Source organism: Oncorhynchus gorbuscha, linkage group LG03 (assembly GCF_021184085.1).
Source record: "Oncorhynchus gorbuscha isolate QuinsamMale2020 ecotype Even-year linkage group LG03, OgorEven_v1.0, whole genome shotgun sequence".
In the NCBI taxonomy this organism is placed as follows: Eukaryota; Metazoa; Chordata; class Actinopteri; order Salmoniformes; family Salmonidae; genus Oncorhynchus; species Oncorhynchus gorbuscha.
In genome coordinates, this window is record NC_060175.1 from 83,836,881 (window position 1) to 83,860,873 (window position 23,993).

At 44.1% G+C, this 23,993-nt stretch overlaps 1 protein-coding gene across 6 annotated transcripts in view; it reads left to right on the forward strand.

Annotated features, from left to right (window-relative positions):
- The window catches only part of LOC124032077 (histone deacetylase 7-like), a 75,119-nt gene extending 52,879 nt beyond the window's left edge, over positions 1–22,240 (forward strand). For 3 of the 6 annotated variants that reach the window (XM_046344147.1, XM_046344141.1, XM_046344145.1), the window contains 21 exons: positions 654–754; positions 1,420–1,542; positions 1,698–1,822; positions 3,914–4,015; positions 4,188–4,359; positions 4,689–4,891; positions 5,086–5,286; positions 5,920–6,118; positions 6,372–6,505; positions 6,641–6,761; positions 7,413–7,462; positions 8,379–8,486; positions 8,610–8,665; positions 9,223–9,310; positions 11,035–11,154; positions 11,385–11,482; positions 14,653–14,771; positions 15,428–15,561; positions 15,779–15,860; positions 17,826–17,964; positions 18,104–22,240. In XM_046344147.1, coding sequence (XP_046200103.1) covers positions 654–754; positions 1,420–1,542; positions 1,698–1,822; positions 3,914–4,015; positions 4,188–4,359; positions 4,689–4,891; positions 5,086–5,286; positions 5,920–6,118; positions 6,372–6,505; positions 6,641–6,761; positions 7,413–7,462; positions 8,379–8,486; positions 8,610–8,665; positions 9,223–9,310; positions 11,035–11,154; positions 11,385–11,482; positions 14,653–14,771; positions 15,428–15,561; positions 15,779–15,860; positions 17,826–17,964; positions 18,104–18,146 — 2,518 coding nt within the window. In that variant the 3' untranslated portion in view covers positions 18,147–22,240. The remainder of the gene's footprint in view (positions 1–653; positions 755–1,419; positions 1,543–1,697; positions 1,823–3,913; positions 4,016–4,187; positions 4,360–4,688; positions 4,892–5,085; positions 5,287–5,919; positions 6,119–6,371; positions 6,506–6,640; positions 6,762–7,412; positions 7,463–8,378; positions 8,487–8,609; positions 8,666–9,222; positions 9,311–11,034; positions 11,155–11,384; positions 11,483–14,652; positions 14,772–15,427; positions 15,562–15,778; positions 15,861–17,825; positions 17,965–18,103) is intronic. The other 3 variants (XM_046344143.1, XM_046344142.1, XM_046344144.1) reach the window with 3 other exon arrangements.
- The last annotated feature ends 1,753 nt before the right edge of the window (positions 22,241–23,993 follow it).

Here is a 23,993-nt window from a genome sequence, read left to right on the forward strand (position 1 = left end):
GCATGTGGGCTACAGGTGAGAACTCTTTACACCTTCAGTAGCATGTGGGCTACAAGTGAGAACTCTTTACACCTTCAGTAGCATGTGGGCTACAGGTGAGAACTCTTTACACCTTCAGTAGCATGTGGGCTACAGGTGAGAACTCTTTACACCTTCAGTAGCATGAGGACTACAGGTGAGAACTCTTTACACCTTCAGTAGCATGTGGGCTACAGGTGAGAACTCTTTATACCTTCAGTAGCATGTGGACTACAGGTGAGAACTCTTTACACCTTCAGTAGCATGTGGGCTACAGGTGAGAACTCTTTATACCTTCAGTAGCATGTGGGCTACAGGTGAGAACTCTTTACACCTTCAGTAGCATGTGGGCTACAGGTGAGAACTCTTTAAACCTTCAGTAGCATGTGGGCTACAGGTGAGAACTCTTTACACCTTCAGTAGCATGTGGGCTACATTTGAGAACTCTTTATACCTTCAGTAGCATGTGGGCTACAGGTGAGAACTCTTTACACCTTCAGAACCATGCTTTCATTTTACCATTGCATTATGTGTCAGTATGTGTGTTGTGCTGAGTCATTTCACCTTGATTTCAGGTTCCAATTGATTATCCGACAGACTGTGATGAGTGTCTGTGTTTTGTTTTGTTTCTGTAGGGAGCTGGCTCCAGACCCCAGTGGGCCGCCCCAGCCTCAGCTGTCCTCCCCCGCACAGGGTTCCAGCGACGGCTCAGATGACACTCCTCTACGCAGGGCAGGTGAGACACACACGCACGCACGCACGCACGCACGCACGCACGCACGCACGCACGCACGCACGCACGCACGCACACACACACACACACACACACACACACACACACACACACACACACACACACACACACACACACACACACACACACTAAACCAGGTGTTTGCCATGCAAATGTTTAGTTCTCACATGCCTTGTGCCTCAGGGCCTGATGCTATGAGGCTACACTCTACAATTAGCCCATAAGATCCTTGTTACAAAGCTGTAATGCTGTAAGCTGAAACACGGTTGCCTGCCCTTCACACAGCCCAGAGAGATGACTGACAGAGTATTCATTATAACACCGTTTTGACACACCGTTAATTAGCCTCGGGCTGCACATCACTGTCATCCTGTTCATAATACCTGTTTGGAATCGGATCTAGGCTTCACAATGCCTGTAGAACCTGTTTTAGAGAAGCTCACAGTAAATATACATGTTTCCTACATATGGTACATTCTGTACATCAGCAGAATTAAACTGCTGAGAATGTATGAATGGAGAGGAAATTCTATCTTTCAATGGTATTGATCCCGATTTCTACATTGTACTCAGCTACAAACTTTCATTTGTGTTGGATAGTTTTCGGAGAAATGTATACTAATGATGTTATCTCTGTCGTTGAGCAGCCTCAGAGCCCAACCTGAAGGTGAAACACAAGCTGAAGAAACACCTGAACACTCGTAAGAGTCCTCTGACACGCAAGGACAGTGCCCCGTCCCCCATCAAACACCGGGTGCCCGACACTCTGGGTAAGTACCTCACTCTCCCAAACACTGCTGGCCGCTAGACTCTGTCGTGCCAGGGCTAATAGAATGACTGGGACATGTTGTGTTATGAACTCTCTCTCTCTCCCTCCCTCTCCCTTTCTCTCTCTCCCTCCCTTTCTCCCTTTTTCTCTCTGCAGACTCGTCCCCCAGCAGCAGTAGCACACCAGTGTCTGGCTGCAGCTCGCCTAACGACAGTCTACCCAATGAGAACGGAGTGCTGCAATCTGTTGGCGGGCTGTCCCATGAGGTTATTATCCGATTGGTATTTACCCAGCCTCCCTTCCCCTACACACACATACACCTATACATATGCATGAAGTTTTGATTCTCCTCTCTAGTGTGTTTGTGTGGAGATGGGACCAGTAGTGCCTTAGTTTCTGGACTGTTTGTTCAGTGTGTTTCTCTAAGCTATGCAGTCTGGGTAATGAAATGATTAAAACAGTGATACTGGAGAAGGACATCTGTCTGTAGCCCTGTAGCTGAACACAACACCAGGTCACCTAATCAAACCCTCTCCACCTAGTTGAACACAACACCAGATCACCTAATCAAACCCTCTCCACCTAGTTGAACACAACACCAGATCACCTAATCAAACCCTCTCCACCTAGTTGAACACAACACCAGGTCACCTAATCAAACCCTCTCCACCTAGTTGAACACAACACCAGATCACCTAATCAAACCCTCTCCACCTAGTTGAACACAACACCAGGTCACCTAATCAAACTCTCTCCACCTAGTTGAACACAACACCAGATCACCTAATCAAACCCTCTCCACCTAGTTGAACACAACACCAGATCACCTAATCAAACCCTCTCCACCTAGTTGAACACAACACCAGATCACCTAATCAAACTCTCTCCACCTAGTTGAACACAACACCAGATCACCTAATCAAACTCTCTCCACCTAGTTGAACACAACACCAGATCACCTAATCAAACCCTCTCCACCTAGTTGAACACAACACCAGATCACCCAATCAAATCCTCTCCACCTAGTTGAACACAACACCAGATCACCCAATCAAACCCTCTCCACCTAGTTGAACACAACACCAGATCACCTAATCAAACCCTCTCCACCTAGTTGAACACAACACCAGATCACCTAATCAAACCCTCTCCACCTAGTTGAACACAACACCAGATCACCTAATCAAACCCTCTCCACCTAGTTGAACACAACACCAGATCACCTAATCAAACCCTCTCCACCTAGTTGAACACAACACCAGATCACCTAATCAAACCCTCTCCACCTAGTTGAACACAACACCAGATCACCCAATCAAACTCTCTCCACCTAGTTGAACACAACACCAGATCACCTAATCAAACCCTCTCCACCTAGTTGAACACAACACCAGATCACCTAATCAAACCCTCTCCACCTAGTTGAACACAACACCAGATCACCTAATCAAACCCTCTCCACCTAGTTGAACACAACACCAGATCACCTAATCAAACCCTCTCCACCTAGTTGAACACAACACCAGATCACCTAATCAAACCCTCTCCACCTAGTTGAACACAACACCAGATCACCTAATCAAACCCTCTCCACCTAGTTGAACACAACACCAGATCACCTAATCAAACCCTCTCCACCTAGTTGAACACAACACCAGATCACCCAATCAAACTCTCTCCACCTAGTTGAACACAACACCAGATCACCTAATCAAACCCTCTCCACCTAGTTGAACACAACACCAGATCACCTAATCAAACCCTCTCCACCTAGTTGAACACAACACCAGATCACCTAATCAAACCCTCTCCACCTAGTTGAACACAACACCAGATCACCTAATCAAACCCTCTCCACCTAGTTGAACACAACACCAGATCACCTAATCAAACCCTCTCCACCTAGTTGAACACAACACCAGATCACCTAATCAAACCCTCTCCACCTAGTTGAACACAACACCAGATCACCCAATCAAACTCTCTCCACCTAGTTGAACACAACACCAGATCACCTAATCAAACCCTCTCCACCTAGTTGAACCCAACACCAGATCACCTAATCAAACCCTCTCCACCTAGTTGAACCCAACACCAGGTCACCTAATCAAACCCTCTCCACATCGTCGTCTAGCCTTGGCTTATCAGAATAAGCAGGCTGTCCCACATGCATTTTGTATGCTACTCTCACTTGTGTATACACTTAAACACTACACAAACACACACACTCTCACTATCTATTCACTAACATAAAATCACTTAATCACGTACATGTACAGTACACACAAGACCTGCACCTGCGGAGCTACCTAATCAGGTTTGAGAGTACACAGTCAAGGCAATATGGTTGAATTCATGTTGTACCCCCTCAGGCCCAGAGACTGCTGCTCCAGGATGGGTCTCTAGCCCACTTCACCGTCCAGAGTTCCTCAGTCCTACCCACCATCACCCTGGGCCTGCCAGCCAATGCCAGGGTAAGCACATCACACAACCTGAAGAAAAGTATGTAGACCTGTAGATGTTATGGAGGTTATGAATTCAATGCTTTTCATTATTATAATGAGATTGCAAAAAATAACAACACTAAGATTCTTCTTTGATAGCAACTAGTTAACTTTTGGCCACATTCTATGTGTATGTGTGCAGAGTGATGGAGACTTGTCCCCTCTGAAGGTGGGTCGGGTGCCTATGGTGACGGGAGGCCAGTCTGTCTACCTTCCCCTGGGGACGGAGGAGCAGAGTGGGTCGCTGTCCCCTCACTTCCAGCCTGTCCTCATCCTGGAGCCCTCCAGACTGGTGCACGCCCCAATGCTCGCTGGTGAGACACCACAGCATTCAAATACAATTCTGGCTTGTAAATAAGTTTGACGTCCAATAAACATTGCCTTTGTATATGGTAGTGAAAATTCCTTTCACATGTAACTTGACTTTGACATAGAACAGGAGAAGTCCTTGCCAGGAATGTGTTACAATACTGAATTGTTAAACTGGATTCTGTCGGTATCAGGACTTTTCTTCAGCCTCCCGTGAAAGAGCTATGAAGAAAATGTTTATGCTGCTGTCATAGGTATTGTGACACTGCCACCTTGTGGCCTTGACAAACAGTCAGACTTATAGCCACACTCTGCCTGTCTCCTCTGGTCTCAGTTCCAGGCCTGGGCCCTGTTCCTCTGCAGTTTTCCCCCCAGATGGATCATCTGGCCCCGGAAGGGGGCCCTCACAAGCCTCTGAGCCGGACTCGCTCAGAGCCCCTGCCCCAGAGCCCCAGATCCCTTCACCCCCATCTGCTGCAGCAGCACCACAACAGCCAACTATTGGAGAGACTTAAACAGCAGACACATCTGGGAAAGGTGAGTGACTTACACACCCTCACAAATCCATCTTTGCTCACATATACTCTCATGCTCACTCACTCTGTTGTAATGGATTATTTTTGTACAATCCAAGGAGGGCTTCATCTGCCAGCAGCTGTCTTTTTTTGGCAAAAATAGATTGATCGAATTTAGTGAATAAAGCTAAATGGATCATTATTTGTGTGTTCAAGCTGATGTCTAAGACCAGTGAGAAGCCTCGTCTCAAACAGATCCCCTCAGAGGACATGGACTCTGAGGAGGTGGGGCCAGCGCCCAGCGATATCTATCAGGGCAGAGCAAGGGCGGAGTCACTGAGGGAGGCGGAGCTTGTGTCTGCGGCAGACAGCCAGGGAGGACAGATCAACCTGCAACACACACTCATACTCAACCAGGTAAGCTACAGACACAGAGGATGGTAGAGGAACACTAGAACATGTCTCCTTCAACTTCCAGCAGAGAGCAGCAAAGGGTTTTATATTTTTTTCGTGCAGGTTTGGCATACTCTTATTTATATAGATTTCTGTGGGTTGAAAATCACAACAATCTCCCTCCCTCTCGCTCTATCTCCCTCCCTCTCGCTCTATCTCCCTCCCTCTCGCTCTATCTCCCTCCCTCTATCTCCCTCCCTCCATCTCCCTCGCACTATCTCTATCTCCCTCCCTCTCGCTCTATTTCCCTCCCTCTCATATCTCCCTCCCTCTATCTCCCTCCCTGTCCCTCTATCTCCCTCCCTGTCCCTCTATCTCCCTGTCCCTCTATCTCCCTCCCTCTCGCTCTATCTCCCTCCCTCTATCTCCCTCGCTCTATCTCCCTCCCTCTATCTCTATCTCCCTCCCTCTCCCTCTATCTCCCTCCCTCTATCTCCCTCGCTCTATCTCCCTCCCTCTATCTCTATCTCCCTCGCTCTATCTCCCTCCCTCTCGCTCCCTCGCTCTATCTCTATCTCCCTCCCTCTCGCTCTATCTCCCTCCCTCTATCTCTATCTCCCTCCCTCTCGCTCTATCTACCTCCCTCTCTCTCTCTAGTCGTTGCTATGGGAGAAACAGAAACAGCTGCAGCAGCTGCGTCGCCAGACAGCCCACATGGAGACACTGGCGGTACCCATTATGCTTGGCGGTGCCCACCGCCCCCTCTCCCGTACCCAGTCCTCGCCAGCCTCCACATCCCTCACGTTGCCAGACAAACCCCTACCCCTGTCCACCCCAGAACCACGCTTCACCACCGGTAAGAAGTGAACCACACACACAGGCACACTGCCACCACGACCTACCTAGGTGTAGGTTATTATCCCTACTGTGGCCGTATTTCAATCTGAGGCCTGGTCAGGGATTCTCTGATAAGTTGATATTATTTAATTGCATTTTTTTGATGAACTTTCTCATTGTGGTTAGATCTGTCTTATAGCTGTTGATTTGGAGGAAATGGGTAGTAACCACTGGAAATAGTCTCGTTAATGTCTGTCTGTGTTTGGTTGCAGGTCTGGTTTATGACTCTCAGATGCTGAAGCACCAGTGCACATGTGGTGACAACAGCAGCCACCCAGAGCATGCTGGGAGGATCCAGAGTATCTGGTCACGTCTCCAGGAGAGAGGTCTCAGGGGCCAGTGTGAGGTACACACATCACCATTATCATTACACACGTATTACACATACATCCATATCACTGATTACAAGTTACTAGAAGACACCAGAGCTGTCTCCACCTGGTCCCTTATCTGTTGCTCTGTCTGGTCTGTGTTCTAACAGACTATCCGAGGTAGGAAGGCCACTCTGGAGGAGCTGCAGTCGGTCCATTCAGAGCGTCATGTCCTTCTGTATGGCACCAACCCTCTCAACCGCCTCAAACTGGACAACCGCAAGCTGTCCGGTACGTCCTCACTACAGATGTTATGATGTACTGGTCTACTGCATCAGGCCTTGTGCCAGAAGCCTTTAGGTCAGTGGCTGCCAACGCTGGTCTTGAGTACCCCTAACAGTACACATTTTTGTTGTAGCCCTAGACTAGACCAACATGCCTGATTCAACTCATTGTGGGCCTAAAGATTAGTTGACAAGTTGAATCAGGTGTGCTTGTCAGGGGCTACAATAATAATGTGTGCTGTTGGGAGTACTCGAGGACCGGAGTTGGGAACCACTGCTATACGTAACTGGTAACAGTTTGGCAACAGCACTGTAAAGTAAAGCTACTTGCTCTGGTGTCCCTAGTAACTCTGGTGTCCCTAGTAACTCTGGTGTCCCTAGTAACTCTGGTGTCCCTAGTAACTCTGGTGTCCCTAGTAACTCTGGTGTCCCTAGTAACTAGGTATTTGCCTTTGGTTAAAATTACAGTATTGATTGCACTTTGGAATCCGTTATGTTTAGTAGTCAACTCAGTCATGTATTTAAGTTGTCACTACAGTGATGGTACACAAACATAAAGTAATGTCTGATACTCATTTCTAATGTAAAATTGTTTGAAAAGGGGCTGTTAACATTGATTGTTTGGTTAATAAATCCTCTTTGCATTTTTCTCCCTCAGGCATTCTCTCTCAAAGGATGTTTGTGATGCTGCCATGTGGAGGAGTAGGGGTACGTGAGAGGCCCAACACACACACACACACACACACACACACACACACACACACACACACACACACACACACACACACACACACACACACACACACACACACACACACACACACACACACACACACACACACACACACACACACACACACACATTTTCCCCTAGCTCTCTCTCACTCACAACATGCACAACATTTCTCGATTTCAGTTGGCAATTCTTCCCTCCAAGTCCTTGACAAGGGTTATATGATACAGTCCATTCAGATTGATTAGAGTGATGGTAGTTGTTGCTGTTGTTTCCAGGAGAGGGCCATGAGAAGACGAGGCGGTGGAAATGAAAGAGGAAAACATGAGTGCGTTGGGACATGTCAATAAATTGCCTGACGATCTCCATCGGACCATGACAATTCAAACTAATAGAAACAATATGCGCATGACGAGGGATTAAAGACATGCCTCCAATTTCATTGTCTGAGCCAGACAGCTAGAAATGCGAGTTTGTGAACAAACAGAAGAAATGTATAGATAAAATGGAGCGGACAGGAGAATGTTTAAGTCCCTGAGGGAACGCCAACCCCTCAGGTCTGTATATACAACACCATGTATGCATGGTCCTGTTCCTCTGTTGCCTGGATAGCAAATCTCTATGGCACAGAGTGTGTCTGTGTAAATATATCACACAGCTATGTTATAGTCCGGTAAATTGAGGTGAGGTCTGTTTGCCTCCAAAACCAGTGTGCCTGTAGTACTATTAGTTGGTGTTGTTGAAACCATGGAAAGAAAAACACTTCACCTGATGCACTGGAACTCCCTATAGCATGCTAGCAGATTCTAAACGCATGCTTATGACCGGTTCCATCCAGCTTGACTGCTGTCCTGTCACTCACCCTCATGTTGTTTTGTTGTTGATTGGCAGGTGGATAATGACACAATCTGGAACGAGTCTCATACATCCACGGCGTCGCGCATGGCTGCAGGCAGCGTCACAGAGCTGGCCTTCAGAGTGGCCAAAGGAGAACTCAAGGTAAGACACCGATCTGTACTCCACTCCTCATCCAATCACGCTCTGGTCTGCCTCACCAACTGCCTTAGGCCACTTGATAAAGAATGCTGAATGATAATGTTTTGTTTGACTGTTTCTCTCCAGAATGGCTTTGCAGTGGTGAGACCCCCAGGCCACCATGCTGACCCCTCCAACCCAATGTGAGTCTGTTTCATATTCTCATATCTACTGTGTGTGTGTTGATTTTCATGTATACTATACTCCTTGTGGTGGTGCGTGCCCAGGCTAACCACAGCGGGCTCTGCTGAGCTTTGCAGTGTCAGCAGCCTGTCTGACGATGGATATTTATGGCCTGATAGTGAAGCTGGGAAGGAGAAGAACAGAGAAGATTTATGCCTCTTCCCTACTCTCCTCCGATTAGTGTGCTGAGTTGGCTCCTAGGAATTCCACCATTTTCTCTCTTATCCTAACCACTATCATCTTGTAGTGATAATGTATGTTTCTCTGCCCTCCACCCTCTCTCTCTCTCTCTCTCTCTCTGCCTCTATCTCTCTGTCTCTATCTCTCTGCCTCTATCTCTCTGCCTCTCTCTCTCTGCCTCTCTCTCTCTGCCTTTCTGCCTCTCTGCCTCTCTCTGCCTCTCTCTCTGCCTCTCTCTCTCTGCCTCTCTCTCTGCCTCTCTCTCTCTGCCTCTCTCTCTCTGCCTTTCTGCCTCTCTGCCTCTCTCTCTCTCTCTCTCTCTCTCTCTCTGCTACAGGGGTTTCTGCTATTTCAACTCAGTGGCCATTGCAGCCAAACAGCTGCAACAGAAACTGAGTGCCAACAAGATCCTCATCGTTGACTGGGTAAGGGACTACAGTTGGAGTGGTTGTAACATTGACAGTAGCAGCGCTATTTGTGTTGCTGGTGTCCTCGTCTCAGTTGACTTAGTACTATTTTGACAATAACTACTAGTACTGACCTTCATGATGTACTGTATGTATAAACACATGAATTATGTACAGGTAATTGCCAAAATAAAGGAAACACCAACAGTGTCTTAATAGAGCGTTGGGCCACCACGAGCCGTCAGCACAGCATCAATGCACATTGGCATAGATTCAGCAAGTGTCTGGAACTCTATTGGAGGGAGGCGACACCATTCTTCCATGAGAGATTCCATCATTTGGTGTTTTGTTGATGGTGGTGGAAAACACTCAGGCGCCGCTCCAGAATCCCTTTAAACCCCCTATGCTCCTTTGAGATCTCTTCTAGCCATGGTAGCCAAAATAATGAACAACTGGGCATTTTTATACATAACCCTAAGCATTATGGGATGTTTTATTTGCTTAATTAACTCAGGAATCACACCTGTGTGGAAACACTGTTTTCAATATACTTTGTATCCCTCATTTACTTGTGCTTCCTTTATTCTGGCAGTATGTGTACATGTATGTAAACACAGGTACAGTATACACATGAGTTCTGTCTCACATTGGTTACTGGTTACTATTGATTAGGCCTAGGATATGACATAACAGGTACAGCATACACATGAGTTCTGTCTCACATTGGTTACTGGTTACTATTGATTAGGCCTAGGATATGACATAACAGGTACAGCATACACATGAGTTCTGTCTCACATTACTTACTGGTTAATATTGATTAGGCCTAGGATATGACATAACAGGTACAGCATACACATGAGTTCTGTCTCACATTACTTACTGGTTAATATTGATTAGGCCTAGGATATGACATAACAGGTACAGTATACACATGAGTTCTGTCTCACATTGGTTACTGGTTACTATTGATTAGGCCTAGGATATGACATAACAGGTACAGTATACACATGAGTTCTGTCTCACATTGGTACAGTTATGAGTTCTGTTACCTAGGATATGACATAACAGGTACAGTATACACATGAGTTCTGTCTCACATTGGTTACTGGTTACTATTGATTAGGCCTAGGATATGACATAACAGGTACAGTATACACATGAGTTCTGTCTCACATTGGTTACTGGTTACTATTGATTAGGCCTAGGATATGACATAACAGGTACAGTATACACATGAGTTCTGTCTCACATTGGTTACTGGTTACTATTGATTAGGCCTAGGATATGACATAACAGGTACAGTATACACATGAGTTCTGTCTCACATTGGTTACTGGTTACTATTGATTAGGCCTAGGATATGACATAACAGGTACAGTATACACATGAGTTCTGTCTCACATTGGTTACTGGTTACTATTGATTAGGCCTAGGATATGACATAACAGGTACAGTATACACATGAGTTCTGTCTCACATTGGTTACTGGTTACTATTGATTAGGCCTAGGATATGACATAACAGGTACAGTATACACATGAGTTCTGTCTCACATTGGTTACTGGTTACTATTGATTAGGCCTAGGATATGACATAACAGGTACAGTATACACATGAGTTCTGTCTCACATTACTTACTGGTTAATATTGATTAGGCCTAGGATATGACATAACACGAGACAGCAGTTATTGGTTTTAATGTTACCAAATGTTCTCTTCCATCTCTGTCCTGCGGTTAGGATGTTCACCATGGTAATGGGACCCAGGAAGTGTTTTACAATGATCCCAGTGTGCTGTATATCTCACTGCATCGCTATGACGATGGCAACTTCTTCCCTGGAAGCGGCGGGCCGGCTGAGGTAAATGACATCATTGGTTCAGCTCTACACGGTGAATATTGCTAGTAGGCTCAGACGACGTCAAAAGAAACTCAAAGAGCTAGCTAGGTTCCAAAGTTACAGTGGAGAGACGTCTGTCGAGATTATACTACATGTGCTGTGCCTCTAGCACCTCTATGTTACTCTTATTGACTGTATCCTCCTCTCCATGGAGAATGCTTTGTCTCAGTAGGTCTCTGTCTGTGTTGTAGGTGGGATCTGGTGCTGGAGAGGGCTTCAATGTTAATGTGGCCTGGACTGGAGGTCTGGACCCCCCTATGAGTGATGCTGAGTACATCACTGCTTTTAGGTAAGACAGCTCCGACCACGGTTATTATAGTAAACTGAAGCTGAAACTAAAACAAAAACGAATCATGAAAAAAGTCAACTGAAATAAAATAATGAACTAACAGAAAATACTAAAACTATACTGAAACTTATCTTTGACTGACTCCAAAACTAAACCAAAATAAAAAAAACATAATGAATTATGTTCAGTTTTTGTTCTCTTTCTTGAAAGTTTTGGCAAAAATATAATGGAGTTTTCAATGGGGTTTCTAGCTTTTTTGTAATGGGGTTTTCAAGCAAGGTCACATTGAGATTCACTTTTGCTGCAGTGGGCTAAAACAGGAAAGGAATGAATAATTGGTAGTCTTAAGCAAATCTACTTTGAATTAAAAGTATAGACCTAAAAAAAACAAGACACTTGACCATGTCAGATATAGAGTTGAAATGTGTTACATTTTGAGTTTGCATCCCAATATTACACTTTATATACATCACAGAACACTGAAATATAACAAATCTGTTTGACATAGAAACACTGGATTTGTTGTCATGTTTTTATTATGAAATTATGAACAACATTCCACCCATAGGGTCAAAGACGGTGCTTTTGGTCATTGACTGCAGGAAAGGGCTACTCAGTGAGATGACGTTGCCACGGTGAGCACCGCAGCTATTGGTCGCGTTCCCCTGCTCAGACCTTGCATGAATCAACCATGTCATCGACTGTGCAGTCAGGCACCAGATTGCGATAACATGTTGGTTGTGTTCCTTTACTCAGACGTTGTTGACGCATGCCAGATCTTACAACAGACAGACAGACAGACAGACAGACAGACAGACAGACAGACAGACAGACAGACAGACAGACAGACAGACAGACAGACAGACAGACAGACAGACAGACAGACAGACAGACAGACAGACAGACAGACAGACAGACAGACAGACAGACAGACAGACAGACAGACAGACAGACAGACAGACAGATATTATACGTATCAGTTAACCACATCATATGCCATAGCAGTATTGAGAGATCTGGCAGGCGTCAGCAACGTCTGAGTAGAGAAACGTGCCCATTGAGATAATAATAATAATAATAATAAGTGCGATGCAAGACTGCTCTCACACAGTTACACTGTGCGGCAGGGTAGCCAAGTGGTTAGAGCGTTGGACTAGTAACCGAAAGGTTGCAAGTTCGAATCCCCGAGCTGACAAGGTAGAAATCTGTCGTTCTGCCCCTAAACAGAAAGTTAACCCACTGTTCCTAGGCCGTCATTGAAAATAAGAATTTGTTCTTAACTGACTTGCCTAGTAAAATGAAGGTAAAATAAAATAAATAAAACACAGAGTACCTGTGCATGTGCGTTTCACTCTGCTACAACATGGTAGCTTCAGGACCAAAACAGTAGAGAAGTTTAGACTCACGTTTCAACGCACCTGGTTGTTGAGGAAATTGACCCACTACTACTGTTCCCCAGTGGTAAGAAGTGACATCACCAAAACATTCCCAAGCTATAGGGACACGCTATAGGGACACGCATGTTGCCCAAATCAACGACGTGACTCGCAGTTGAAAGTCGGGTGGAGACGAAGGGTTAGTTTCGTCAGTTGTCCTGATAACCCCTAAGCAGCTAGTGTTCCCAGCTAGCTAGTTCATGATGCAGCATGACTCTAGTTAAAAGGTGTAAAATGAAGTGATGTTTATTTCGACGGGTGAGGGAGAAACATCTTGGTCACCATCTGGATGTCACTGTGACATGCCACATGTCGCTGGCGGTAGGGAGCAAACGTGGCCATTTTGTTCCATCCCACTTGATTTTATTTTGATTAGGATAGCAGCCAACACGAGAAATAAATTGTAATATTGGTAGTAACCATCTGGGTGTCACCGTGATTCAGTCTACTTCTCACTGGGGAGAGTTTGCTCTACAATTCAGCAAAACAACATGGGGCACAGTGTCCTTCACTCCAGTTTACCGAGCACTGCTGTCAATATACTGCAAATTGAATGACACACTTCTGAATCCCAGTCATTTGAAGTGCATGTGTACGGCCCCAATTATTAACATTTTAACAAGATTTTTTGTAAGATTAAATTGTCTCCAGGTTTGGTTGTTGTTGTATTAAACAGACATTTCACTGACATTTCCTCCATGGCACTTAATTGCCACCGGTGGGAAGTTGAAAGTTCTAATGAAGTCTCTATATGTTTGTTTGGTCTGCTGTCTGGTGGCAACCATAGGAAACTGTAGCAACCACACAGTAAGAGGGTCCACACTGCAGGCAGACAACCAAGTGGGTGGGCCCCACCGTTAAGCCAGCGTAACAAAATGAGAATGACAACATAGTACTGGAAAAGTTTCAACAAAAAAAATTCACTTCAACGTAATAAGTAACAAACCAGAGTATTCATAATATACCTTACTTTTCCACACAATAATGCACCATCCTTGGAAATAATAATTATAACTCTGTTTTTGTTATCTGAAAATACATATTTTGTTGCCACACGTCTGTCCCACAAAGATTTAGAATGCGCAACAAATTTGTTGGTGAAATATTGTCAGTTGGTTTCTCTAAACTCCAGGGGTAGGGAATGCTGCCATCCACCACATACCTCTACACCCCTCCCCACCTCCCTGTCTCCTCTCTCATTCCTGTTCTCCTCTCTCCTTCCCTCTCTCTGATTGATCTTTAATGAGCCCTCTCCCTCTCTCTCTTGTTCTCCCTGTAGTCTGTCTATAGCTGGGCTCACAGGGGAGTATGGAAGGTTTTATTGGTCTACAGGGGAGGCGGGGTTAGTTAGTGTGGTGGGGAGTGGGGGGGTCTGGGCTGGAGGAATCCAAACGCAGGATAATGAACCCAAATGGATCCCAGATGGCAGGCTGTCAGTGACGTGAGGAGAGTGACAAGCTCCAAATGGGAACCAGACGCGCCTATGGCGGCTTTGAACTCGGGCGGCAGCGGAGATGCCTGCGTTAGCTTCCTTGCTAGCTGGCGGCTCCGCTCTGCACTGTGCTGGTTGACTCTCTGACAGAGAGGGGTGATGGACACCAGCCCAGAAAACAACAGGAGGCCCACTCCCTAGCAGCTCAACCCCAACCATGCTCTCCTCACTGTCTGAAACAGCCAGGCAGGGCTGTTAGTGGACTAAATGACATAGATGTTGTTTAATGTTTCTCCCTGCAGGACGGTGGTGATGCCCATAGCTCAGGAGTTCTCCCCTGACGTGGTCCTGGTCTCCTCAGGGTTTGATGCAGCAGAGGGACACCCTGCACCTCTAGGGGGTTACAAGGTCACCTCCAGATGTAAGCAAGGTTTTCCTCAGTACACTTTAGACCCCGAGCTAGCCTATAAAGTGGTTTTACATCTTTGCTAGTTAGTTCTTGATAAATGGAAGGTAAGACATTTATAAGCATTGACCTGGTACACAATATAAAATGGCATGATACAAAATCAAGTTGGAGGGACAATACAGATGTTGGATATTAATTTAATCACCCTGTTGCAGGATAACTTTTCTGAAATTTAGGAACTGTTCAACTTGTAGTGTATTTGATGTTTAAAAAGGCTCCTAAAGTTTGTACTTTCCACTTTGAAATTTCAGACTTGATTTTCCCCTCTAGAAAAATGGATTAACTCCTACAAAAATCCACATAATCATTTACATTTCCTGTTGCTGCAGGATTATTTTCTTGCTGTTGCAAACTGGCTCAAATTAAGATCCTACATCTGTAGTTGTATTTTTGTTAGTGTTGTAAGTGTGTGTCTTTAGGGATTTGTTAATCTGCCCTGTAAATGTCGTAAAGATTCATACATGCCCTGCAGTATATTCCCGTGTTGTCAATCGAGAAAAGGTGTTGAAATGCCGTATTGAACATGATTTAGGATACATGCAAAGTTCCCGTGCTTAGTTGGCCACCACATCCCATATTAACTGTGTTGATGTGGATGCGTCCGTCAGGTTTTGGGTTTCTTACCCGGCAGCTGATGGGTCTGGCTGGAGGCCGGGTGATCATGGCTCTGGAGGGAGGTCACGACCTCACGGCCATCTGTGACGCCTCTGAGGCCTGCGTCAGCGCTCTGCTGGGTATTGAGGTGAGACTGGTTTAAGGTGCACTAAAGCAGTTTATAAACTACTTTAAAACCCCTTCCTAAATCATGTTAAGTATTCCACACAGGTTTATGTGAAGTGTAATCCCTCATAAGGAATATTCAATGATATGAGTAAGAGGAAATCTAGGGAGGGCTGTTAAGGTGAATGTTGTTGATGAGTGGTCTGATGCCTTCCTCTCTCACTGTGTTGTCCATACAGGAGCCTCTGTCAGAGGAGGTGCTGCTGCAGAAGCCCAATGCTAACAGTGTTCGCTCGCTACTGAGAGTCATACAGATACATGGTAGGTAAACAGTCATTCAACTCCTCATGTCTCAAATAAAGGACACCCGTGTCCCCCTTTTCCCTCTCTGTTTCTCTCTCTATTGTATTTTTGTACAGTGGGGCAAAAAAGTATTTAGTCAGCCACCAATTGTGCAAGTTCTCCCACTTAAAAAGACGAGAGAGGCCTGTAATTTTTGTCATAGGTACACATCAACTATGACAGACAAAATGAGAAAAAAAATCCAGAAAATCACATTTTTAATTCATTTATTTGCAAATTATGGTGTAAAATAAATATTTGGTCACCTACAAACAAGCAAGATTTCTGGCTCTCACAGACCTGTAACTTCTTCTTTAAGAGGCTCCTCTGTCCTCCACCGTTACCTGTATTATTGGCACCTGTTTGAACTTGTTATCAGTATAAAAGACACCTGTCCACAACCTCAAACAGTCACACTCCAAACTCCACTATGGCCAAGAGCAAAGAGCTGTCAAAGGACACCAGAAACAAAATTGTAGACCTGCACCAGGCTGGGAAGACTGAATCTGCAATAGGTAAGCAGCTTGGTTTGAAGAAATCAACTGTGGGAGCAATTATTAGGAAATGGAAGACATACAAGACCACTGATAATCTCCCTTGATCTGGGGCTCCACGCAAGTTCTCACCCCGTGGGTTCAAAATGATCACAAGAACGGTGAGCAAAAATCCCAGAACCACACGGGGGGACCTAGTGAATGACCTGCAGAGAGCTGGGACCAAAGTAACAAAGCCTACCATCAGTAACACACTACGCCGCCAGGGACTCTAATCCTGCAGTGCCAGACGTGTCCCCCTGCTTAAGCTAGTACATGTCCAGGCCCATCTGAAGTTTGCTAGAGAGCATTTGGATGATCCAGAAGAAAATTGGGAGAATGTCATATGGTCAGATGAAACTAAAATATAATTTTTTGGTAAAAACTCAACTCGTCGTGTTTGGAGGACAAAAAATGCTGAGTTGCATCCAAAGAACACCATACCTACTGTGAAGCATGGGGGTGGAAACATCATGCTTTGGGGCTGTTTTTCTGCAAAGGGACCAGGATGACTGATCCGTGTAAAGGAAAGAATGAATGGGGCCATGTAGAGGAGTGAAAACCTCCTTCCATAAGCAAGGGCATTGAAGATGAAACATGGCTGGGTCTTTCGCCATGACAATGATCCCAAACACACCGCCCGGTCAACGAAGGAGTGGCTTCGTAAGAAGCATTTCAAGGTCCTGGAGTGGCCTAGCCAGTCTCCAGATCTCAACCCCATAGAAAATCTTTGGAGTGAGTTGAAAGTCTGTGTTGCCCAGCAACAGCCCCATAACATCACTGCTCTAGAGGAGATCTGCATGGAGGATTTGGCCAAAATACCAGCAACAGTGTGTGAAAACCTTGTGAAGACTTACAGAAAACGATTGACCTCTGTCATTGCCAACAAAGGGTATATAACAAAGTATTGAGATAAACTTTTGTTATTGACCAAATACTTATTTTCCATCATTTGCAAATACATTTTTATTTTAAAATTTTGTCATAGTTGAAGTGTACCTACAGGCCTCTCTCATCTTTTTAAGTTGGAGAACTTGCACAATTGGTGGCTGACTAAATACTTTTTTGCCCCACTGTATATGTATGCACACATGACTGTAAGTCGCTTTGGATAAAAGCGTCTGCTAAATGGCATATATTATTTATTATTATTATATCCCTTTATTCTTGTCTGATCCTAATTATTGTAAAATGCAGAGACTTCCTGAGTACACACAATGATTTAATACAGTATGCTACAAGGCTATTTGTGATATTGATCTTTCACCATATGGACCCATGTGGTAGGAGGGACTAGCATTTATGTCAGACGTCCAGACCTTCTGACTGCAGCCGAAGTGCCCACAGCTCTCATCCAAGTGTTTGTGCTTACTGGCTTTGGTTTAGGCAAATAAAGTTACCTGTTTTTCAGGTCAGTATTGGCAGTCCCTGAAGCTGTTCAGTAGCTCTGTGGGACTGTCCTACCTGGGTGCTCAGAGGAGAGACTGTGAGGAGACTGATGCTGTCAATGCTCTGGCCTCTCTGTCTGTGGGGGTCCTGACCAGCAGGAGGTATGACTTGACCACCAGTACCAAACACTCCTAAATACTCCCCACAATGTTCACAGCGAAGGGCAGACTCCTCTGTACAGTATGTTACAAATGTGATGCGTTATGTTTTTCCTAACCATCTTCTCTGTGTTTCCCCCAGCCACCCAGACGAGCCTATGGAGCAAGATGAGGACTCCATGTAGAAGATGCTGACCTTTAACCTCACAGACCTCTCCTTCAGGACATCCCAATAGCCTCGGAGATCCTTCCCTGTCATACGACGAGGGGGAGGAGTGTAGATTGTGGATCTCTGCCTTAACCAATGAGGCCCTAAAATCACACAGTGCCTCAAAGACCACCGTCCATTCTCCTCAGACTATATGCAGCGCACCTTAACACAGTGAAGAATGAACTCAACACAGTGGAACTCATGTAGCCTTCTGACACCACACCAAAGCCCTGTCAGTGTATATGTGAGATAAAAGATATTCTCATACAACTGATTATTAAACTAACTCTGTCCATGGTCAGCAATACAGAATCATTTATATTGTGTGTATTCAGAAGGATACCGTGATATTGACAACTTTTTGGCCTTTTCAAAACTTTTTTTTTTAAAGTACAGACATAATAGGTCTTACTGAGGCACTTACAGTAAAGCAATACTAGCACCAGGTCTGTGGGTGTCTCTTGTTGTGTCAGTGAGCAGAGCAAACACCAGTCAGTGGCCCTGGAGAGAGAGAGAGAGACGGAGACCGGCCAGCACCTGGCAACTGCTGAATGGCTCAGTCAATCCTTGATGATGTCATTAGTATTCAGTTTAACCACTAAAGAAGAAAATTAAGATGTGGTTTTATCTGTTTTTGCACTGTGCATTCCATAATGTGAACCGTTGAAAATTACAAACGTCGAGGGGGGGGGGAGGCTCTAGATGATTTAATTATCTGTTCAACTTTGAGGATTGGAAGATATATTTCTCCTCTGAAATCCACTCACATTCTAAGAAGACTCATGCATGTATACAAAAATGTGTATTTCTAAGTGCATTTGCAAAAACTTCCTGATTGTATTCTGATTATTCCACTGCTGTTCTTAGACATGTCTTTATACATTGTTCACCTGGACACATGTCTTTATACATTGTTCACCTGGACACATGTCTTTATACATTGTTCACCTGGACACATGTCTTTATACATTGTTCACCTGGACACATGTCTTTGTACATTGTTCACATGGACACATGTCTTTATACATTGTTCACCTGGACACATGTCTTTATACATTGTTCACCTGGACACATGTCTTTATACATTGTTCACCTGGACACATGTCTTTATACATTGTTTGCATAGACACACACACACAGTCAGAAATGCATTTCATTCGCACACGATTTCCCTTTATGTCTTACTGACATGATGAGGACCAAACTGAAATAAATAAACCAATTTATCTTATGAAGAGCTGAAGACCTACCACTGTTTAGGAGGAAATTCAACATGTATGTTCATTCCTACGGTAGTTACCATTGAGGGCTATTAGTAGTTTTATTATGCTAGTCAAATGCTCTAATGCACTTAATGGACATCTCCCAAAGAAATGTGTCTTAAATATGTCTGCAGTGTGACCGTATTACTGCAGTTGGACCAGTGAGGTTACTGTGTTAAGTTGATGTTTGTTTTTTCAGGACCACCATTTTGACCTGTAGACATGCCTATTTTATTGTGTACATTAATTTCACAGTTCAGTTGCCTTGTTATTATCCACAAGCAGTTATATCAAGTAGAGCTCAATGCGGCTGGTTATATCAAGTAGAGCTCAATACGGTTGGTTATATCAAGTAGAGCTCAATACTGTTGGTTATATCAAGTAGAGCTCAATGCGGCTGGTTATATCAAGTAGAGCTCAACACGGCTGGTTATATCAAGTAGAGCTCAATACTGTTGGTTATATCAAGTAGAGCTCAATACGGCTGGTTATATCAAGTAGAGCTCAATACGGTTGGTTATATCAAGTAGAGCTCAATACGGTTGGTTATATCAAGTAGAGGTCAATGCGGCTGGTTATATCAAGTAGAGCTCAATACGGTTGGTTATATCAAGTAGAGCTCAATAAGGCTGGTTATATCAAGTAGAGCTCAATACGGCTGGTTATATCAAGTAGAGCTCAATACGGTTGGTTATATCAAGTAGAGCTCAATACTGTTGGTTATATCAAGTAAAGCTCAATGCGGCTGGTTATATCAAGTAGAGCTCAATACGGCTGGTTATATCAAGTAGAGCTCAATACTGTTGGTTATATCAAGTAGAGCTCAATACGGCTGGTTATATCAAGTAGAGCTCAATACGGTTGGTTATATCAAGTAGAGCTCAATACGGTTGGTTATATCAAGTAGAGCTCAATGCGGCTGGTTATATCAAGTAGAGCTCAATACGGTTGGTTATATCAAGTAGAGCTCAATAAGGCTGGTTATATCAAGTAGAGCTCAATACGGCTGGTTATATCAAGTAGAGCTCAATACGGTTGGTTATATCAAGTAGAGCTCAATACGGTTGGTTATATCAAGTAGAGCTCAATACGGTTGGTTATATCAAGTAGAGCTCAATACGGTTGGTTATATCAAGTAGAGCTCAATACGGTTGGTTATATCAAGTAGAGCTCAATACTGTTGGTTATATCAAGTAGAGCTCAATACGGCTGGTTATATCAAGTAGAGCTCAATACGGTTGGTTATATCAAGTAGAGCTCAATACGGCTGGTTATATCAAGTAGAGCTCAATACGGCTGGTTATATCAAGTAGAGCTCAATACGGTTGGTTATATCAAGTAGAGCTCAATACGGTTGGTTATATCAAGTAGAGCTCAATACGGCTGGTTATATCAAGTAGAGCTCAATACGGTTGGTTATATCAAGTAGAGCTCAATACGGTTGGTTATATCAAGTAGAGCTCAATACGGTTGGTTATATCAAATAGAGCTGAATACAGTTGGTTATATCAAATAGAGCTGAATACGGTTGGTTTGGTGTGTTATTCTATGTGAAAACCTTCTTTATGGACCATCCAACAGACTATTACTGTTAGCACTATGGAGATGTAGCTTTATGATGGTGTATACTTCTCCTATAGACCTTGTGGAGAGAGTCCATCTCCACTCAAATGTATGATACAGTACTTGACATCATGCTGATTATTCATTTTCAGATGTACTGTACCTATACACATCCACGCTAAACCTGCTCCAAACTGAAACTAGTTTGTGAGAATTCCTCAAGTCTATTTTGTGTGTTCATGAAATGACATCCAATGTAGATATTTTTTGTTGTGAGTTGAAATGTTTACCACATTCCAGTTTCCACAGTTCCATTTTCTACATTCATTCTAGATGTTATGTAGTTTGTCTTAATGGGCATTTCATCTAGATTGCGCTCATTGTTGGAAGCTATTCGGTGAATGAAAAGAAACTGTCCACCATCAAATTCAGAAGACATATTTATGAAATGTGTTTTCACAAGATTCACAATATTATTTTGTATATGACCCCATACCTCTGGAGTGTGGCTGAATGTTTAAATGTATCATACGCTCTCTATTACTGCGTATTATTGTGTGTTCCATATTGAAGAAGTCATGTTCTTTTTTATACAAAATCGAAGAGAGTGACAGAGAGAGAGAGAGCATCCACTTCTGTCTAAAACAATATTTACAAGGCACCTTTTGAAAGGGACATGCTCTCTGTGCTGGTGCTCCGACTGGTGATACACATCAATGTTGTCTTAACAAGACATTCTTCTCTAACCTCAGCTGCATCCTCACCCCTAGTTGGCATTGAGAGAGAGAGAATGGTAACCATGCTAACAAGTCCTTTAGCCCTTTCCTCTTATACTCTGTACCAACCACTGTGGATAGCTATGTGTGTCTAGGAGACCATGTATGTGCAAGAAGGTCATAACTATTGCCAGTTTTCATTGTTCATTATTCTTTGTATTAGCTATATGTTTTGTTTTCAAGACTCTGGGCAATGTTTGCCCATAAGGTCGCCTCAAAGACTTATAAAATTAAATAGAATCAGCCACCATCATTCAAACGCTCTTAGAACTGACAGTGACTGTGTGGTGTCTGTCACTTAGAACTGACAGTGACTGTGTGGTGTCTGTCACTTAGAACTGACAGTGACTGTGTTGTGTCTGTCTCTTAGAACTGACAGTGACTGTGTTGTCTGTCTCTTAGAACTGACGGTTTCTGTGTTGTCTGTCTCTTATAACTGACAGTGACTGTGTTGTCTGTCTCTTAGAACCGACAGTGACTGTGTTGTCTGTCTCTTAGAACTGACAGTGACTGTGTTTTCTGTCTCTTAGAACTGACAGTGACTGTGTTGTCTGTCTCTTAGAACTGACAGTGACTGTGTTGTCTGTCTCTTAGAACTGACAGTGACTGTGTTGTCTGTCTCTTAGAACTGACAGTGACTGTGTTGTCTGTCTCTTAGAACTGACAGTGACTGTGTTGTCTGTCTCTTAGAACTGACAGTTTCTGTGTTGTCTGTCTCTTAGAACTGACAGAGACTGTGTTGTCTGTCTCTTAGAACTGACAGTTTCTGTGTTGTCTGTCTCTTAGAACTGACAGTGACTGTGTTGTCTGTCTCTTAGAACTGACAGTGACTGTGTTGTCAGTCTCTTAGAACTGACAGTGACCGTGTTGTCTGTCTCTTAGAACTGACAGTGACTGTGTTGTCAGTCTCTTAGAACTGACAGTGACTGTGTTGTCTGTCTCTTAGAACTGACAGAGACTGTGTTGTCTGTCTCTTAGAACTGACAGTTTCTGTGTTGTCTGTCTCTTAGAACTGACAGTGACTGTGTTGTCTGTCTCTTATAACTGACAGTGACTGTGTTGTCTGTCTCTTAGAACCGACAGTGACTGTGTTGTCTGTCTCTTAGAACTGACAGTGACTGTGTTTTCTGTCTCTTAGAACTGACAGTGACTGTGTTGTCTGTCTCTTAGAACTGACAGTGACTGTGTTGTCTGTCTCTTAGAACTGACAGTGACTGTGTTGTCTGTCTCTTAGAACTGACAGTGACTGTGTTGTCTGTCTCTTAGAACTGACAGTGACTGTGTTGTCTGTCTCTTAGAACTGACAGTTTCTGTGTTGTCTGTCTCTTAGAACTGACAGAGACTGTGTTGTCTGTCTCTTAGAACTGACAGTTTCTGTGTTGTCTGTCTCTTAGAACTGACAGTTTCTGTGTTGTCTGTCAGTGACTGTGTTGTCTGTCTCTTAGAACTGACAGTGACTGTGTTGTCAGTCTCTTAGAACTGACAGTGACCGTGTTGTCTGTCTCTTAGAACTGACAGTGACTGTGTTGTCAGTCTCTTAGAACTGACAGTGACTATGTTGTCTGTCTCTTAGAACTGACAGTGACTATGTTGACTGTCTCTTAGAACTGACAGTGACTGTGTTGTGACTGTCTCGTAGAACTGACAGTGACTGTGTTGTCAGTCTCTTAGAACTGACAGTGACTGTGTTGTCTGTCTCTTAGAACTGACAGTGACTGTGTTGTCTGTCTCTTAGAACTGACAGTTTCTGTGTTGTCTGTCTCTTAGAACTGACAGTGACTGTGTTGTCTGTCTCTTAGAACTGACAGTGACTGTGTTGTCTGTCTCTTAGAACTGACAGTGACTGTGTTGTCTGTCTCTTAGAACTGACGGTTTCTGTGTTGTCTGTCTCTTATAACTGACAGTGACTGTGTTGTCTGTCTCTTAGAACCGACAGTGACTGTGTTGTCTGTCTCTTAGAACTGACAGTGACTGTGTTTTCTGTCTCTTAGAACTGACAGTGACTGTGTTGTCTGTCTCTTAGAACTGACAGTGACTGTGTTGTCTGTCTCTTAGAACTGACAGTGACTGTGTTGTCTGTCTCTTAGAACTGACAGTGACTGTGTTGTCTGTCTCTTAGAACTGACAGTGACTGTGTTGTCTGTCTCTTAGAACTGACAGTTTCTGTGTTGTCTGTCTCTTAGAACTGACAGAGACTGTGTTGTCTGTCTCTTAGAACTG